Source organism: Haliotis cracherodii, unplaced genomic scaffold, assembly GCF_022045235.1.
Source record: "Haliotis cracherodii isolate W230 unplaced genomic scaffold, xgHalCrac1.p SCAF_20, whole genome shotgun sequence".
NCBI lineage: Eukaryota > Metazoa > Mollusca > Gastropoda > Lepetellida > Haliotidae > Haliotis > Haliotis cracherodii.
In genome coordinates, this window is record NW_027266276.1 from 17308397 (window position 1) to 17329062 (window position 20666).

General features: G+C 42.1%; 2 protein-coding genes and 1 pseudogene across 2 annotated transcripts in view; 1 reads left to right on the forward strand and 2 right to left on the reverse strand.

Moving 5' to 3' along the window:
- Positions 1-19: 19 nt before the first annotated feature.
- LOC139470406 (integrase/recombinase xerD homolog) lies at positions 20-766 on the forward strand (annotated as a pseudogene).
- Positions 767-1628: 862 nt separating this feature from the next.
- Positions 1629-6825, reverse strand: LOC139470104 (N-acetylmuramoyl-L-alanine amidase-like). Its single transcript, XM_071252397.1, has 8 exons — positions 6748-6825; positions 6188-6403; positions 5585-5630; positions 4811-4986; positions 4528-4573; positions 3738-3962; positions 3126-3239; positions 1629-1874 (listed from the first exon to the last, which is right to left on the reverse strand). The coding sequence occupies exons 2-8, from the start codon at positions 6401-6403 to the stop codon at positions 1663-1665; spliced, it is 1035 nt and encodes a 344-aa protein (XP_071108498.1). The 5' UTR covers positions 6748-6825; the 3' UTR covers positions 1629-1662.
- Positions 6826-7701: 876 nt separating this feature from the next.
- The window catches only part of LOC139470370 (adenylate cyclase type 1-like), a 106101-nt gene continuing 93136 nt past the window's right edge, over positions 7702-20666 (reverse strand). Inside the window, exons 14-21 of the mRNA XM_071252770.1 lie at positions 18857-19155; positions 17679-17802; positions 16896-17015; positions 15949-16095; positions 15239-15337; positions 14451-14568; positions 13455-13579; positions 7702-13015 (exon numbers count right to left, since the gene is read on the reverse strand). Of these exons, the coding sequence (XP_071108871.1) occupies positions 10535-13015; positions 13455-13579; positions 14451-14568; positions 15239-15337; positions 15949-16095; positions 16896-17015; positions 17679-17802; positions 18857-19155 (3513 nt within the window). The 3' untranslated portion in view covers positions 7702-10534. The remainder of the gene's footprint in view (positions 13016-13454; positions 13580-14450; positions 14569-15238; positions 15338-15948; positions 16096-16895; positions 17016-17678; positions 17803-18856; positions 19156-20666) is intronic.

The window sequence follows — 20666 nt, forward strand, 5'->3', positions numbered from 1 at the left end:
GTTTTATAGCATACGCCATATGCATAATTTGTTGGGACTGCCAAGTCCGACAAATAATTCTCTTGTTCGAAATGTTCTTGAGGCTGCTAAGAGAAAGCTTTCGAAACCCAAATGTAAAAAAATCCAATTACTGTAGATATTGTAGAGAAATTGGTTGAAGTTAAGCAACACAGCGATTGCTTGAAGGATATTCGCATTGTTGCTATGAGTTTAGTTGCTTATGCCGGCTTTTTGAGATCTGCTGAGCTTCTCAATTTGAAGAGATGTGATATTATTTTTTACGAATCTTATATGACAGTGTTTATTGAGAAATCGAAAACTGATATGTATCGAAATGGTACCTGGTTATTAATAAGCAGAACAAGAGGGAAGCTATGCCCGGTTTCTTGGTTAGAAAAATATGTTGAAGCGGCTTGTATTGATAATGAGTCACAAGAGTATCTTTTCAGAAAAGTGTAAGACATCTTACGTCTTAAGAAAACAAAATTCAAGTATGTCATATACACGTTTGAGGGAAGAGTTTATTGAAGCTTTTGCTCCCTTTGTCAGAGATATATCAAAGTATGGTTTGCACAGTTTGCGTGCAGGCGGTGCAACAGCTGCAGCTAACAATGGTGTCCCGGACAGGATGTTTAAGAGGCATGGTAGATGGAAAAGTGAGAACGCAAAAGATGGATATGTAAAGGATTCAGTAGAACATCGTTTGTCAGTATCAATGTCGTTAGGACTATAGTATTTTATATTATCAGCCCGTTCTTTGAATCTCGAGTTGTGGTGCACTGCATAGCAATCGAGAAAGTGTTGTGTTATTTGTTGTATTGGAAGGTGATATATAGGAGAAATATTATTTCTTTCGTTTGAGGTACGAATAAGAAAGAAATTACTTTCTCCTACCGTAGGAAAATACAATATGGTGTTGTGTAATAGTAGAGGGCGCTTATAAGGGGCTATATAAGGTCAGCATGCATAGAGTTGTCATTCTCGCTTGCAGTGCGCCACTGAAAACTTTACTTTTTATTAATGATTGTTTCTAAGTTGCAGTATGTGCGGTTAACGGTGTTAACCATGATGGCCTGTCGCCCACGACGAGGTATGTCGCAAAAGATGGAGGCTTGTCGCCCTGAGAATTACGCAAACATGGAGGCTTGTCGCGCTGAGAAATTGATGCCTGTCGCATGTAAACAGTAGCTCGTTGCTCATGATATTTTATTATCACTAATTATGGCTTGTTGCCTTTTGTAGGGCTCGTTGCCGCGTTAATCGAGACTCGTCGTCAGTATTTTTATATTGTCAATTCATTCAATGTCATATGTTAGATTTTGTGTATATCATAGATGTCAAATGACTGACATATATGTAAATGTGATATTAATGTTGAATTAAATGGTGTTGTGTGGTGCACTGCATAGCAATCCAGAAAGTGTTGTTGTTTGTTGTATTGGAAGGTGATATATAGGAGAATTTGATTTGGCCCCCCTCCCCTTGCTTGACTTTCATCCTTTCCCCTTTCCCCACGCCGAAGACCTGGCTTCATTTCCCCACATGGATACACTGTGTGAAACCCATGTCAACGTTGTATTAACTACAGCTTTAACTAATAACACAAGGAAGCCATTAGCTTCATGTGCTGAGGTTTTATCACTGACTTTATTCGCACACACATCAGTTAGGAGACTTGTAATGCGGCCAGGTCTGGATGAGGTCATAAAACTTCTGACCAGGACAGGCTGTTTGTCTGACGTCACGGTGGCCGTAGATCACATAGTCGGTGCGGATTTTGCCGTTGTCTACGCCGCACTTGATTAGCTGCTTTAAAGCGTTGAGCGCATCCGCATTTGGAATGTGATCAGTGAAATCTCCAATTACACAGAACCCTGAAAGTAACGGCTGATGAGGGGAATAGCTGATGGGGTATAGCATAATAAGGTATATAATGATATTCCTGCCTGCTATCCTAAACTTTAACATTATCTTGTTTTAACACACTTTATCAACATGTTAACGTCGTGTGAGCGAGACTTCCTGATTACTTTGTAATAACAAGTACTACATGCTTCTTTCTTTTCCACTCAATTAAAATTCAAAACAATGGAACAATGCACACGATCCGGTTAATGCATTCTCACGTAATATCGGGTGTGACAAAAGACAGGATACACTTGAAAATTGAATTTTACCCCAAAATTACAAACGTTATCAAAATGATACTATGTTGTAAACAGTCACCGAAACACTGCACACTTACGCTCCATAACTGTGATATCATCACCGTCGGGTAACCATTTCTTGGTTTTGTATTTTGCCATCATCAAACATGGGTGTATACTCTCCATTGCCCCGTACTCTATGTACTTCAGAGATCCCATCATCAAACATGGGTGTATACTCTCCATTGCCCCGTACTCTATGTACTTCAGAGATGCCATCATCAAACATGGGTGTATACTCTCCATTGCCCCGTACTCTATGTACTTCAGAGATCCCATCATCAAACATGGGTGTATACTCTCCATTGCCCCGTACTCTATGTACTTCAGAGATGCCATCATCAAACATGGGTGTATACATGTACTCTCCATTGCCCCGTACTCTATGTACTTCAGAGATCCCATCATCAAACATGGGTGTATACATGTACTCTCCATTGCCCCGTACTCTATGTACTTCAGAGATCCCATCATCAAACATGGGTGTATACTCTCCATTGCCCCGTACTCTATGTACTTCAGAGATCCCATCATCAAACATGGGTGTATACTCTCCATTGCCCCGTACTCTATGTACTTCAGAGATCCCATCATCAAACATGAGTGTATACTCTCCATTGCCCCGTACTCTATGTACTTCAGAGATCCCATCATCAAACATGAGTGTATACTCTCCATTGCCCCGTACTCTATGTACTTCAGAGATCCCATCATCAAACATGGGTGTATACTCTCCATTGCCCCGTACTCTATGTACTTCAGAGATGCCATCATCAAACATGTGTGTATACTCTCCATTGCCCCGTACTCATGTACTTCAGAGATGCCAGAATCTGCTATTGTTTGTAAGCTTGTTTCTTAACGCCGCTATTGAAAGAGCTAAGGTTGTAAGTACTGTTTAACTGGAAAATGCCTCACCTAGGCCGTCGTAGTTGTGGTTCAGGGTGTGGGTTCCAATCTTGTCCCAGCCTCGAGATTCATACACATTTCCATCTTCACCGATGACGAAAGTGTAGCCGATATCGTCCCAGCCTGTATGGATATATATCATTGTCCTTTTTCATCGTTAAAGTCTTGGATTACAACTGTTTACAAATGTCCGCCTTATTATATTCCCCGGAAACCACACCCTTTAACATAGATTCAACTGTATAGTACCTTTAGTGACGACACACGGAACAAAGCGGGAAACTGATGGTGTTGTCAAACATGATGTCTATATGATACAGATTCGGCGGTTATACTGGAAATGGCATTTTGGCCGAAGAGTGAGTGAGAAGAGTTTCACGCCACGTTGAACATATGTCAGTTCCATGTCACTTCAAATTTAATGTGGGAGGAAATACCTAAAGTGATGGCGGTCTCAGACGGTTACAACTTTGGTAAAACCCACAAACATGGGTGGGGTGTGGACAAGCCTAATATATAATTCTGTGGGATTATTGGCTAATATTATGAACCCACGATCATAGGATTATGACACGTCTTAGTGAAGCAACTTTAAATTGACAAGAGAAGAAGTGACCCCACCGTGTCCATCCATGTGGTAGTTCTGATAGGACCTCATAATGGACTTGCAGGTCGACTCATCATGGCAACTGGCGGAGGCCCCGTGGTGAATATACACGTTCTGGGGCGTGGCTGGTAGATTACCGATATGCACCTTCGGGGCTCTAGCGCCCCACTCAGCCCGTGACACTATGTGGGGACATCCGGGTAGTTGCTGAATGGAGGTCGAAGTCGTTCCGTGGTTTCCTTATTGAGGAGCGGTACGATTAATGCTACTTTCAGAGAACAGATGAATTATATAATTCAACTCAGATGAAAATAAATTCGACATATCTGCTGTAATGTAAAGAAACGATTATTTGTGGTAGTTAGAGCTTTCAGACTAGAGGGATTTGTTGTTGATTTAACCCCAATTAACTCGAAGTTATGGGGACCATCGAACATATATGGAGATATATTTCGAGACAAACAGAATTCCGATATTAGACCACATTGCCGACGCGGGTAATGACGGGACTATAACGTAGGGACTTTTTGGAGTTGTAAGTAACGATGTTTCTCTATGTTTTCCGTCTGTGCGTATACACTTCTAATGATAATGCCCTGACAATTAGCGTTACCGTGATTATAGCTAAAACAGACAGAATTTGCTATCAAATAAAAAACCCCAACAATATCGGTTTTGAAACACTTACTGCAGTTAACACAACGGCGCGGCCCATCTCTGTCAATATATTACACCTATTAACACTATCGACGTGGTATAAAATGGCCATTAATGACAAAATTGAATGATGCGGTGTACATGTACCTGCGCAACTCCCAATGGCCAGCCAGCTATCCGCCACCCAGCCATCCTAGACATAAACTTGGAATTGTCATTAGTGTGAGGAAGGTATTACATTGATTCATGTCAATGTTTGGAGTGGAGTTTTTTTTACGTTTTGTAGCCATTGTTTTATACATGGTTTTATCAATTACAACTTCGTAATCTCTCATGTACATTTCACCTCACAGGGTTTTTTACATAATGGATGAACATAAATAATAAATATCAATGACAAGACAGGAATGATGAAAAAAACAAAACCAACCTTCCCGTTGTAGTCAATATTGGCCCAGTTTAATCCACCCACATCAGTTGTTTTGCCTTTGAATGCATGGCAGGTATTCGGGGTCAAGGTCCCGATGACACCGTGACTAGTTCCGGCTCCACTTCGTACATGTACGCTTCCGGTGGCGCATGCGCACTGACTTGAAACATGTGGAACTGAAAAGGATAGTCGTGTAGGACACAAGGAACACGTACATGCAAACACAAATAGCCAATGTTTAAGTGTGTTGTGTTTAGGCATACAGTATCTACAATAATCAAAATAATGTGTACCACCTTTTACCGGGGCCATCTTTGACCCTCTGTGCGGTACTGTAGTGGTAGTCTTGTGAATAAAGTGTGCGCTCGTCACACCGACGTCCGGGTTTTGATTTATCACATGGATGCAGTGTGTGGAGCCCAGCATTAGTGCCAACAGCCATCCCATTGCTAACAGTGGCAATGTCAATTCTTGGCAGTTATGTATGCACCAGCTGACCTGTGAAGATCCGGGGTAGAATAGGAACTCAGCAACCCATGCTTGCCGTAAAAGGCGATTATGCTATTTGCAAGAGGCGGCTAACGGGATCGGATGGTCAGGCTCGCTGACTTGGTTGATGAATGTCATTGTATTTTAATTGCGTTGATCGATGCTCATGATGTCAATCATCGCCGTCATATAGATGGTATATTGCTCAGTGCGGCGTTAAACAAACATACAAATATACCCCCCATAGTCTCGAGGAAGAATGTTTACACGAATGAATGAACGTACTAGTGCAGTCCTGGAACTTGAGCCAACTGACAGCTACATAGGCGTCCTGAAACGGGAGTTATGTGAAGTTTTGGTAACATGGCCATGAACATCAAGTATTTTGGTTGTCTGTTTGAAATAGTTGAATGAAATATGGTAACTATTTCCTTTCATTAAATGACATTTAGAAATGCAGCGATGTGTTTAGCGTGGTATAAAGCCATACTTGCTGTCACAACACTATACACTTGATGAAGCTGCTTGCTTTCGTTTCCCAACATGGGAAGACAGTATACCGATATTGGTATCATTATGATTACCTGTACGGTAGAACAGAACTGGAGTGAGTGACTGAGTTCATCGAGTGTCAGTAGGAAAATAACCAGAAGTGACCGAGGCCTTAAACGTATACCCCTCTGGTGAAGCTGCCAGACCAGCGGCCAAAGCCGCGAGCACGGGTATGTGGTGCTGAAAACCCAAGGACCATAAGCAGGAAGAATCCAGGATGCGCATCCTCGAAACCTGGCACGGATAAGTGACGTAACTCTGCACGAGGAATCACGTCGCTGGAACTACCTTTGCCCACTTTTATATATTCCAAATGGGTCATCAAAATTAACGTACGTTTCCATTATATTCGACGTGAGCCCACTGCATGCTTCCGACGGGAATCTTGTCCCCCTTGTAGCTGACACATTCACCTGGTGTCATCGTGCCGACAACGTTGTGGGTGACGCCAGCGCCGGCACGCATATGAACATTTCCGGTGGCGCATGCGCATCGTTCCGCAGACGTGATATGGAGGAATATGGCATAGAAGAATACTTGCAAAACAACCATCTGCAAATACACAGCAACGTTAGTGTGATTCATATTACCTTTTCTGCAATGTACGGGTTTGTGTGGGAAGCACTTCTAAACTGTACAGCTGTCGGATACCTTGACGAGAGTGCGTTTGAACCTGGTTATATCTACAGTACCAAGAATATCTCGAAACAGGCAATGCCATATTGACTTATCATAATGAATTTCGTTTAGTCCACTTTTAAGTGTTTCAGTGTTTTGGAGGTATGTTTACATATAATGACATATTTGATTTCTAACTATTCTACAAATCCAACACGATACGCATACTAAATAGGCTGGGAGTCTCTTTCAGAATTGCTGGCTATGTATAAACTTACCTTTCTGGTCTACTACACAAGGCAGCACACAACTATCTGGCTTATCTGAGAGTGCTGGGTGTGGCTCTGATCTTACACATATTCATACTGATAATTTCTAAAAGGATTGGCACAAAAAGCACCTGGATCACAATCAGGTCGGTGGAAAATGCTTGGCTTTTGTATGCTACTCAACAAACTCTCCGTATTTCGACAGGCCTATATATACACTAAAATCAGAATAATACCCGTTGACCCCCGTCGAACTTGTGTTTGGGCAGATAAGGCCCCAGCATTGCCCCCATGTTTGTCGTAACACTAGTTGTTAAACTGTTCATGCGTTTAAACAGTGCAACTTGGCTGAGTATGTGACAGTGTTACTATCTTTGATCATACTGACCTACACTCAGTGTATTTACCAATAGTACGGTAGAGCTTCAGCTGAAAACACGATTCGCGCATTTATTGTGTTGATTCCGGTAGTTACATGTCTGTAGCTCTATACAATAATCATAACGTTACAATGTATGGCCATTCGTTAATACATAGGAATAGACAACGTACGTGTAATCCACACTCTCATATATACCAGCAACCATAACACCAATGCTAAACACCCATACCATGTGCAAGACGAAGAATAGGCTTCACTAATCGTGACCATGCTGTGAATCGAACCCTCCATCTTCAGATCTCTTCAAGCATAGTTATTGCCATTTTCCACGTGATTGTGTGTATGATTGTTGCTTAACGCCGCACTCGGTAATATTCCAGCAATATACAACGGTCTGTAAATAATCGAGGACCAGACAATCCGGAGATTGATTTCATGAGAATCGTTGCACACAATTGTACATGAATAGGATCGGATGGTTTTCATGTGATAAGGTTGTCACACTGTCTAAATATAATCAATAAATAATCCACGAAAATAAAACAGCTCAAATGGCTTGACAAATGTGATTTTATTTCGTACAAAAATGCATGAAATACCTTCGGTAATCTCCGTCAAATACCGATAACATCCGACATCAGGGAAGCAACCAACTGCTAACGATTGCGGTATGATTAATCAAAGGATGATTGTTTCACAAACACGGGATCCAATCCAAACTTGCATAATATAGATCCGCGAGTCATAAAGTGCTGGGCTTCAACAATTGTATTTACATTCACGATATCGTCCTGTCCCGAAAAGAGAACGCATGCTTTCAGTCAGTTTGCCTCGCACATCCGCGACTTTCCCCAGCATGAGGGAAAAGCCGGACACATCCGAAGATTCTCTAACTCCGAAAATACACACGGCGTTCCTACATTCAATGAAATAATTCTGAAGACGAAAAACGTTCACTGCTTTACATTCAATACACATTTGTCAGTACAGATATTTAAATGCTGTTTTTGCGTATTTCCTAAATGTGTCTATGAAGGTCAGCTGTACGTGTACAGGAAGTTCTGTAGTTCTCCTGGTATCTATTACAAAGCATACACTCTATTCGGGTCAGGGCTACATTCACAGAGTCTACATACCAACATGGTCAACAATATAGTCCGCCCAATACGGCCACATATATATGCACCTGTTTGTTTTAGGTTTTAACATCTGACAATTCAAAACATCTTAACATGTTCTGATATATTTTGACACGTGTGAACATTTTCAGTGACTGAATAATAAACAATACATAGTTATCCCTCGATGTTCTACAAAAAGAAAATCGTCAGGTATCACAATCAGACAAAATCATCCGAAAGTTCTACAAATCCTTGTTCTCCAAGAATGAGCCGACAAATTTAGATCTCGAATGATTGTTCTCAAACACATATATAGTTAAGCTCACGAAATCATGAAATAAATATAAGAGCATCTGGTCAGACAACAAATGGTATTTACAAGCATATTCGCAATCTTGACCTTTCATGGATCATGGTTTAATAGTAACATACACATAAATAAGTATAAATACGCATGTAGACATTAAGAGTTCACGACATCACGAACATCACGTCATAAGACCAGTATATTATGCACATGAACATGGAAGTGATTCCCACTCAGCCTTGTCATAACGTCCTATTAGGTCTAAACAAACCCCTGCTACACAACAATTCTCACCTTTAACTGTCCATAAGTTACCCCAAAGGTGTCTCGGTCGCACAATGTTGGAAATAGATCTCAAACAACATAAGTCCTTAGACAAAGACAGCGTAAAGTTGTGTACATACATGCAGTAGCAACACATCTCCCCTAAGTTTGTGGATTCAAAACATCAAGTGTCAAGGAAATGGTTGGGATCAAAGTGAAACAGATGGATATTGGCATGCCTTGGTGTGGGATACGTGTGGGTGGGCATGCTACCGAGTGAATGAATAAGGTCTTACACGTTTACCTTTTTGGTTAAGCTCAGGAGAACGAGTATTTACGCTGATAAGCCATGCAGGATACAACATAGGGCAAATATGGGACCCATACTAGACCATCGGACTCTGGAACGTCCAAGGGACACAATTCCGCTTTGTGAGACGGTGTTACGCAGCTTTGAACAATATTTCAGTTTTATACCGGCGTGTCAGCTGAAAGCCCTGGTATAATGCTGACAATCAGATGGATTTCAAGTATTAATGCTGTAACATGTGATTACACAATGATGTGATATCTTAAACATATTTCTCTTTCAAATACGCCGTTCGTATGGCTTACATACACTCTATGATTACAACATGGGTCCCTTTCATCCGAGTTGGCTCCTGGTCGAACTCGGAAATAATCGTTTTCATTTTGTATCCCAAATCGTAGTACTTGTACGGCAAAATGAAAATAACCACTGAGTACTGTGGTTGAGTAAGTTATACAAGAATTAGAACGCGACAAAGTAGTACCAAACATGTCAATCATCCACCGAGGCTATTATAATAGCTAATATCATATATAACCAGCGGATAACAATTATAGAAGTTATTCCAGGATTGACCAAGTACTATGTTTAGACACATAAACCCCTCGCTGGTCACAAGTACATGACGTTCAAAAATGACTTTATTAATCGCTTACCAATCAAATATTAAATGTCCTTTCCAAACAGGAGAATCATGAACACTATCACAGGTGCTCCGACAATATCAGTCAGTTGATAGACACAACACACGAATATCCGGTTGACTACAGGTTGAACTTGTCATTATCCTGAATGACCGTCTGGTGTCGTCACAATAGGCAGGCCATCATCTCAACGTCACTTCAGACCGGCAGGAATTTCCCCACTGAAATACATTATATACCTGCAACCTCCAGATCACTTCAAATCCTGAACCATCTGAAACCTTAACAATACCGGCTTGTTATGTCTGATCTGTCTATGATATCAGAGTCACATGACTGGAGCCCGATCTAACGTGGAAATAACGGTAATCGACAAATGCACATTCAAGCTTGAAGTCCTCTAGTGGCAAGGTGTCTGTCAGATGTGATCCGTAGTTTTGTGTTGGCTTTCGTTCTCCAAAAGGACCAAATGGTAATTCCAAAACATTCAGAGACATAGCAGCAATATGGTTGATCATCATTTCGAAAAAACTGGTTCAACTTCATAAGGTAAAATAATAGGCATAAGCAGCACCACAAAAGTTAATCTCATCGGTGTTCTTTGTCATCAATCTTTATTGACGTTTCATGTATCTATCTGGCAGCACCAAACATTACAGAAACATCGTCATCACTTGATGATCACTTGACGCATTCTTCCCTACAAGGCCATAGCATATCAGATAACACAAGAGATAGCGACAGAGGGGTAGGTGAGTGTGTCTGTTATCATACATCAGTTACTTTCTTTTGTAGGCGGCGAAGGGGCATTTCTAGGCTGTAGGAATCGCTCACAGTAACATTGTCAATGTTGATGTCATCAAACATATCAATATCTACATCGCTTACAGCGTCAGGAGCAAAGTAGTCCTCGTCACTAGCCATTCCCGGCCTATAATTATCATACTCAGATTCATACGCCGCTGACCCCGAGTCAAAGTTCACAGCAGGGTCACTCTTTGACATTTCACTGCTGCTGGCGAGAGAAGACACGCTGATGTTGTCCAAGGTTGTGGGCTGTTTCCCGAATATCAGTGGGATCAAATATGAATGCTTGATTTTAGGACTTCCACACGTTGATGAAGCATTGGATGACATAGCTGAAGCGTAATCCTCCCGATCGCTGGGGATATAGTCCAGACTTCGACAGTGCCGTGGTGGCATGGTGTGGGCCTGACGACGTTTCACTTGGAAAGGGTTAATGGACAGACGGTTATGCTGAGCTGGAATAGTATTTGAAGAATCGTTTTGTTTAGGATCATCACTATCTGGTTTGGTCGGACCGTTTTGGTTTGCAGCTTTTGGTCTGGGAATTCGACTGGATTTACTGACCTCTCTGGGAGAACGCCCCGCCCTGGGGCTACTTAATCGTGGTCTGGGGGAGGGCAATCCATCACATTGACAGTGTGGTTCTCCAGTGAGCTCCTGCAGCAGTTGAGTGAGAGATGAAGATGCTGAAGGGACTGGGAACTTTGGTGTAGGAGGACATCTTGGTATACTGTTGATGGTATCACTGGACCTTGAAATCTGCCTATCCAGACTGCGATAGGGAATATCAAAATACTTCATATCTAAGTCATAATATTTCCCTTCTGGCAAGGTAATCTGACGAATATAAGAAGGTCGAGAAGGTTTTAATTCTATCGGTTGTAACAACACAATAGATGAATTGTCGCTCATGGGTCGAGAACTAACAGAGTCTTTGTCATCGTCAGATACATTTGTCAGTGGCCTTTTAGAAACTGCAGATCGTCCCTTTGGCAGTCTGGGTGATTGTCTCGCTAGGTTTTCTTCAGACAAAACACCATTCATCTTTTGCTTGTCTCCCCCCGACGGCACTCTCCTCAACGCAAGAGATGGGCTTTCTGGGCTTGGAGGGAGGATGGACATAGTCTTACCATCAACACTTACCACAAGAGCAGACGTTGGCGTAAGGGTTGAGCCGGAAGAGTTACTCTCCCTTGACCCAGAGGACGATCGTCGGATCTCTGGTTTGGGCGCTGGTTTGGGAGGAGACTTCTTTTCACCGTTGGTGGAATTCCTATCTGAAGAGGCATTGCTTTTCTGAGACGGCGTAGAACAGTGTGACCTATCAATGGGCTCTCTATAAACTGCTGTCACAAACTTCTCTTCGTCCTGTCGTATGGGAGTAGCAGAAAACGGAGGACGAGCAACGCTCTTCAGGAAAGGTCTGTTTGGATGTGAAGGGGAGACGACTTGACCAAGTTCTTTGATAATATTGCTCATTGGTATAATCTCTTTCTCTGGCATATCCTTTTCAAGTAAGAATGCTTTACTATTTCTGATATTAGGATCCTCGGGAATAGAATCGTCAGGACTAGGCATCTTCAAAGGCTGCTTCATAAATGGAGCTACCCCTGCAAAGACTAAAGGCGTGGGCCGAGCATAAAGAGCCGTGGTGTTCCCACTGGGAGGCTTACTCGTCATGTCATGGGTGGTTCTTCTTATCGGCTGGGAGGAACTCTGTCCCTGGAAAGTCTGCGTCATCTGACTTTGACTGCGAACACTAGCCGGACTAGTGGCTGCGGAGGAGTCAGTGGGACTTGTACAATGAGAAGGCACGTTTCTGTATATTGTATTTTCATTATTCGATTCTTTGAGACTATCAAACATTGCATTTTGAATAACATTGCATCTTGACCTGTCTGTCTTGCCCTGCATCTTGATGTTCATGTAATGTATGGCTGGCAGCTCTGGCGACTCCACTCTTCCCTGAGTGTTCACGTCACCAGACAAACAGTTTGTCACGGAGGAATTGCTCAACTTTCGCAGTGGGTTCCTGGGACTGTCATTACTGTTCTTCCTTCTGGAATTCTTACTTAAACTCCCAGGAGGAGTGGGCATATTACCTCTCTGCGAATCTAAGCTTGGCTGCCGCTCTAAACTAATAGCACCATAGCCGTTGCCACCTCGCCCTTGAGAGGTCAACGAACCCTGTTTTACGGAGTCCCGGATATTATTTCCACTTCCATATCTCATAGACATACTCTCACGTGATTCACGTGACGGAGGTCTGGGTAACCGAGGGCTTTCGGGTGAAAGAGGGGATGGGTAGTCTGGGAAGAAACCCCCCGACTTCCGGCAAACGAGGAAGTACGTGATCATTTCCCCTTTTCCCTTGATGCTGATCTTGCCGCGACATTTGAACTCGTACACCTCCTTCAGTCGCGAGTACACCTCCTCCGTCACCTGCAGCAATGAAATGAATGCGGTCATAGATATGTCAATTATTACATAACTTACAGATTATCAACATACAATAATTACTATAATAATTCAAACATAACATACATCATATATATTTTGCGACTTTAGACAAACGAATTCAATACATGTATCATACATACATGTGTGATCACAAGTAGTACATGTGCTCTAATAACGTTAACGTAAAGTTACTGAAGCACGTGTACCACTTGTGACCAGAAGCATCAGTCCACACACAGCTTTCAAAACGTTAAAGCACATAAATTACATACTTCAAACGTTTTCATATGTTAGAAGTTCCAAACATAATTAATTCCGTCTCTGAAATATCCTCCCTATTCACCAACATTCTATTAGACACATTGTATGTTATTGCACTATCTAATCACTATGAGATCAACGTACAAATGGTACTACTTGCCTGTATGTAATCTGGCCTGCCAGTACTTTCCATACGACTAGCTACATTGACGGTGTTCCCCCAGATGTCGTACTGCGGCTTCCTGGCCCCGATCACGCCTGCGACCACTGGCCCGATGCTCATCCCTGGAACATTACCAAGTCAATAGAAGGTCAACCACACCTGCACTAATAACCCCACTTACCAATTCTCGCCCGTCTAAGCGAATAGTATGACGTCATAGATAATTATGGTTGTCTGGGACCATATTTGAATCATTTCAAGGTCCCTCGTAATATACGCTTGGTAGCTGTAATCTCATTGGGTAGAACCCTGCTCATTCGGCCATGTTTTTGGGGGCATGTGACTGAATGGTGTTTTATGCCATGACAGTAGTACAACTGTATCTCTGCGGCCCATTGTCCAGATAAACCAATTGTCTATACTATGAGCAACGATGTCACATAAGGGCGATGCCACACAGTTCTATGCTCTCTCCTTTACAGTATGTGTGTGTGTGCGTGTGTGGTGGTGGGATCTATACTCTCTCCCTTACAGTATGTGTGTGTGGGGTGGGTGGGTGGTGGTGGGGGGATCTATACTCTCTCCCTTACAGTATGCAGTTCCAATACTACGCGTATGCTGCATCCTATAACATTGACGTCTCAAAGGGAACCATGAACATCCTCGTCCTCAACACATGCACACAACGACTATTATTTCGATATATTTCGGGGTGAGTCAATTAGGTCTAACACTGTTTTTACCGATAGTTCAGACTTATAGAGTGTGAAAGTTTAATGTTGGACAAAAGTCTTAAGTAACGTTCATACACTTTGGTGAAACAGCGGTACTGACAGACCGAGGACTGACTTCTGAAGGAATGCTCTTCCACCTACAGTAGTAACAGTGGCTACTGGTGACTTACAGTCATGGTCGTGTTGGAACCTATACTCCACCCGTCTGACATGGCAACATTGAGTGTCCAGTGTGTGGCCCGAACAGTGTACTACTTACCGACTTTTAGAACAAAATTGTTGTAGGAGTTCTCGTTGATGTTTCTGAGCTTCTCCTTCATCGCAAACACAAATTCAGCCAGGACCGTCATGTGATGCGTCACGGAGACGTCGTTGTCCTTCAACAATTACAAAAACTTCAAACAACGACCATATTCAAATTTGTTAATTACCGGTACGATATCATACATGATTAAAACAACACACGTCCAGTGTTGAAATACTCTCCAGTCCTACACCAACCTTCCTCCTGTCTAAACTAATGTTGTATTTATCTTGGTGTTGCCATTCAAACACTAATGGTATATGTACTTGGATCTGGGTCATATTGCATATAAATGGACATTGTTCAGTGAAACCTTGACAGGTCTTGGCCACAAAACAGTGAGGATATGTCTTAGGTGAGGTATTTGAATTATTGCAGCTTGTGCATGTAGACGTGACTTTGATAGGGTGAGTGGGTGGTTGTGCGCTATAGCTGCTTGGCAGGAACGTGATACTAGCTGACAGGACACCTCATTACAATACCAGCTCATTATACTGCAAGCAAATTGCTCGTTCTCTTGAACTACAAAATACACAGAGTACAAAGGCAACTTTAATGAGGCAATGTAACACATCGTCTTTCTCAGGGAGCTTTAACATTTACACATCAGCTTGTCCCAGTTCTTCATGTGTTGGTAATTGAGACTATTCCTTAGATTTCTATGACGTATAAATGGAAACGAGACATATTCTTGAGCGACATAAGATCGTCCTGGTGACAGAGCAGTAAAGTACATCCCTCACCTGAATCAGATGTTCCGGCATTAAACCAATGGCTGTCATGTACGTGCTGCCGATGGTCTTGATCTTGTCTATAGCTCGAAACCGGGGCTCATTCAGTAGCTGAGAATATAAAATGAGGGGAATGAAAGGTGACATGAACCGCTAAATTATCCAAAAGACTATTTGAAAATTGCATTATGGGATAATTGATTACTAGATGAGAGAGCACTAAGTCAATCCGGCGACATTGAAGCAACACCATAGCAGGGGCTAACACATTCCAAGCCTCAGACCCGGCTGCTATACATGACTAGTGAATGCACCAACGCAGAACACCCCACCGCCAGTAAATGAATCCACACAAACCAGTGGTTGATAGCAGGAGTGTCGCCGTCGGTGATACGGTCGGTTACAAATAGTAACACAAAGTCATCGACCCCCCTCCCCCCCCCCCCCCCCATACAGTCACAAACATTATGCTATGTACCTAAATATTCGACAAGAGGTACAACCTAAAGCTTTTGAGTGCAACTGACGTTATGACTGATGACGAAACCAAAATATTCCCTCTAAATGTTTTCAAAACTTCACAAGGATAAGCAATGATACTCTTCAATAGACACAATAAAACAGCTTTTTATTTGATCGAAATTTTGCATATTTTATTTCTAATATAGCAAAACAATCAAACAAAATGAAACCCTCATCTGGAGAGGTGTCGCTAGCCTCACCTCGTCGAAGTCAGCGATGATCTCGTTCAGCACCCGGAGACACTCCACACCCTGATTATTGGCATCGAGCTCGATGTAGAAGTCGGAGAAGTTTGGGATAGAGGCGAAAACGACGCCCACCTTAGTATACTGCTGGCTGTACAGCTCCTGGTGAAACACAAGATTATAGCTACTATCATAGATACATGCACAATGCCGACCAGGCGATATAAACACGGTGATGCGTGGTAACCCCCACATCTACATTTGAGTCGCCTCACCATATTCAGCCCGGGGTGATCTCGGGAAACAACACATAACATTATACGTTGTAGCCGTATGACTCGGGGTACATGTGGTCTCATGCGTCCCGCGTTAGGTTTTATACCACAAGCCGGTGGCGCATAAAACCACATGTACCCCAAGTCATACAACGAACTTATCTTACCAACATGTTTTAATATGTCATCTTGAAACTAAAACTATTTCAAACTTGACAGAAAACAGCTGTTCGATTGAGCTGATCGACTTTTATTGACTCGGAAAAAGCGTGCGGGTTTTTGCTTCTCCCGCTGAGAAATCAACGTGGAGCCTGTTTTCTTCGTGACGGAGTGTACGGGATTAATCTCCCTCCAAGAAATATATTTCTCTCGCAGGCGGGATACATAGTATTTTATCAAGATGACGTGGACCAATCAGATCTCGTCCTTGCGACATGGAGGTACGATGAAGTATTTTATCAAGATCATGAGGACCAATCAGATCTCATCATTCTGACATGGAGGTATGATAACCAATGATGGTCCTTGTCTAATCGAACAGTTTTCCATATCCAAAGACCAACAACCCTAATCTAAAGAGTTTTCCTTCCTTGTGTTTGAGTTAAACTGTCGACTTAATTTTTGGAAAATGTATAAATTTGCTTCCCTATTTTAAATGAAATAAATATGTGTATGTAATGAACCGACCATGTGACTCCTACTGCCGTTGTCGATGAAGTGTGCGGCGACGTGGGTGGGGAGGAGGTTACACAGGATCTGGCGGTTGTTGGTCTGCAGGTCTGTCATCTCGATCTTCTCCTCCGTCGCCTGCAGACGCCAGACTACATGATTACATGCGTTGGAACACACTCTAACATGCTGCACTCGCGGGAAAACATCTTCGTAGATCAAAACCAGATCCAGTAATAATGAATGAAAACACTCGTTAGCACAGGAAATGATAAGTTTGTCGTTCTGTTGCCAATGAAAATTAGTATAAGTTCCTGTTAAGATGTACCTTTATCATATATTATGGAAGATCTATCTCAATTGAAAGTCCAACATCCATATATTTCATTTATCATGGCAGACACTGTAGAGTATAAGTGGTCTGCATCGTGGTCTACATCTTGCACGCTGTATGTATGTACTAACGTCGCTATAGCCCATACTACCGCAAAAGAAGAACAAGAGCATGTTAAGGGTAGGATGCAATCGTTAAAAAGAAAGAGAAATATGTCGCGAGGACAAACATGTACTAGAAGTTATCTCCCTTTGATCATATTGAGTACAGTCGAAGCACCTTGACGAGGAAGCGTTATCTTCGACTGACGAAACATACATTTCTCAGCCATTGAGTGAGTGAGTATGCAGGGAAGGGCATCAACAATGTGTACACCGAATCTGTTTGGGAAGTCAAACTCGGCGGATAAAGGGTCACGCAACTACCAAAAGTTGGAAAGATCGAAGGTGGAAGTTCTACTGACGCACCTGAGCCTTCCACAGGAAGTCTAGTCTGTTTGTCCACTCCTGTTGTCGACCCTGGACAAACAAGGTGATGATGAAGATGATGAGACACACTATGCCGGACACGTGGGTGGGGATTAGGGGGTTGCTGAAACAGACAGAGGTCGTTGTCAGTTTTTGAAGCTTTCGCCACCCTCAGTTGTCCATTTGGAATTAAAAGACAAACATATTTCCCCACACAGTAAATTATGTTCTTCTAGTATGAGAAGAGAATCAACATAACACTATGGGAGATAAAAGCGATGTTTGTATGTACACAAGTTGAACATGTTGTTTCAATGCAGTTATGTTACTTGGTGCAGATCTCGTCAAAACAAATCACTCCTTTTAAACCTTACTGTAGCCTTATTTCAAAACGCAATTACCCCAATTACGTAATATACGTCTTCTGACGCCAAGCTAACACACGGTTCTTGGAATGTCGAATCTTAAAAATCGACTTGAAATTACAGGTGTAAAGATTGAATTCAACTATTGATAATTCGTATTGTCCTTGGCCTAATGGCAATACAGCGATGACGTTATAAAACATGATTCTTTTACATCACTACTCGAACGATCGATTCACTGGAATGACAGAATACTGAATACAAACCCCTTATAAAGGCAGGCATTGATATCGTGTCGAATGAAACCCGCCATATTTACTTTTCGGAGAACCCATCACACTATCGCGGTTGAACAATTGCACTTATGTCGTTACGTTAAACTGTTTTGTATGTTAGTGTTACGATAGTCGCGTCTACGATCAGCGGATAACACATGGAGCTTTCCTCGATCCCATTCGTTCTCTGTGCGTGAACGACCTGGTCGCACTCCCCAGGCAACAACTACATGTACGCACTAGGGCACGACCTATAATATTCAGATGGACATTTTAAGAGACAGATTATCATTGCTGACACTGATTCCTGACATATGATTCCCTTTAGTGATAAGGAGCCAAAATATATTCAGGATACCCCGAAACAATTTATAATGGATGTAAAACCTGAGGCAAGTTGGTTTTCTAAGGATTTTTCTAGAAGAATAACTTTTTTTCTTAAATCTCCTACCGAAAAATATATAGTCTGTACTGTGCGACAGTTACCACAGTCAGCTTGTGGCGTGACTGCAGTGTGGCTTTGATGACAATAGGTTACCTTCTTATTGTCTCCGAGGCGCCTAATGAGTTTCCCGAATTCGTGCCCTTGCCATCAAAATTGTCAAAGACAATCTTATGTGTGAACTCCATCAACACCAAGTAGAAAGCCGCCATGATGAGCATGAGAGCGAGGCGGATGCAGGAGGACAGCTTGAGGAACACGGACACACAGATGAAGGACACGATGGCGCTCAGGTAAATGTACTGGGGCATATCGCACTTCAGGTGGTTGTCGTTTGATGACGTCATCGTGATGTTGGTGAGAAAGGCAAATATATTCCCACCCTTGCAACAGAACTGTAAAAAAAACATATGAGCTGTGAAAATTCCCGAAGCACATCACACAATTCACTGTAACCGAATGAGTGTAGAGGTAACAGTCCAGACAAACGCCGTGGTCTGGCGTCACATTTTATACTGCTGTTGGACGGGCCCTGGTCTTGGGCGCAATGATACAGCTGTGACGTGGCTAAGTTGCCACTGTTGCAGAGTTTTATTAGATATAGGGATAAACTGGACGTGAGATCGAATACTACATTCGCCCTATTATGGGCCTTGGTCTATCAGCCTCATACCCGCAATTCTGGACGTTAGGTTGAAAAGCCATGATATATCGTAAATACCAATCAAGGCAGCATCAGACCGAACTTACTCAAGAAATGTTTGGGTTATATGGGTAATGAAAGATGTATATTGGGGATTCTTTCGGAAAATGCTGAAACGTTGAAGGTGTTTCAGTGTGTATGTATTTAGAGATTTCAGTAGATGCAAGCGATGAGCTACCGTTTACCTTAAAACCAAAGACCCGGGTTCGAATCCGTACATTGAATAATATGTAAATCCAATTCTTGGTACCTCTACTTGATATTGCTGAAACATTGCTGAAACTAATGGCAACTTTATTAATGAGAAAAGGTGATGTGAAATGCTACATTCATGCGCTTTGAACAGTGTCTTATTTGATATCACAGGCTGTCAGCCTGATGCTAGAAGGCCATGGTGAAGCCTCATACGTTGACCACTGGGTGAACCCCACTAGCACTAGCACTAGTATGGTGTTAGTGAGAAGAGCCCCAATGAAACATGCTGAAAACTGAAAAATTGACGAAAATGAAATTTCAATATGGCTGCCGTGACAATTTTTAGAAACACCATTGCTAAATGGTTTGATAGGCATTACTTAGAAGTTGACGGATGACAAGGTAGACACAACACCTACCTATGTTATCCATAAAATTGTGTCTACATTAACACCATTGCCTCATTTCAGGTTTCGGAGTACTCGTCGAAAATATAGTGAAATTAGAAACATGGTTTATATGAAGGTTAAAGATTCTAGGTTGGTGAGAAAGTCCAATGTTATATAATGAAGAAGTACTTGGTGTATATATAAACTTCATAAAGATAAATACATAGTCTGAGTGAAGGGCAACTATGATACTTTCAGTATGGCTGTCAAATAAGCTAAACACTAAACTTTTTAAATATCGGAAGGTAGCTACAAATATTTTGCTAAATATAAATTGCGCTTTGTTTTGAACTGTGTTCTTTCCTAATTCTAAACAGGTGATTCTAATATGTTGTTGATACTTTGCAATTAACAAGTTAAAATTGAATATCTCACAAAAGAAATGGACATTGTAACTTGAATTGTGTTGCCTCCTATCATTGTCCCAACAGCGGGCAGTGTCGCCACAATAACCGACACCCATACAAGTCTAGTAGGGGCCATTGTGATTGACAGCCATTGATTGCCTCGGCACGTGATCGGTCTGCAATTACAGCATTACCTCCGTCATTAAAACGAA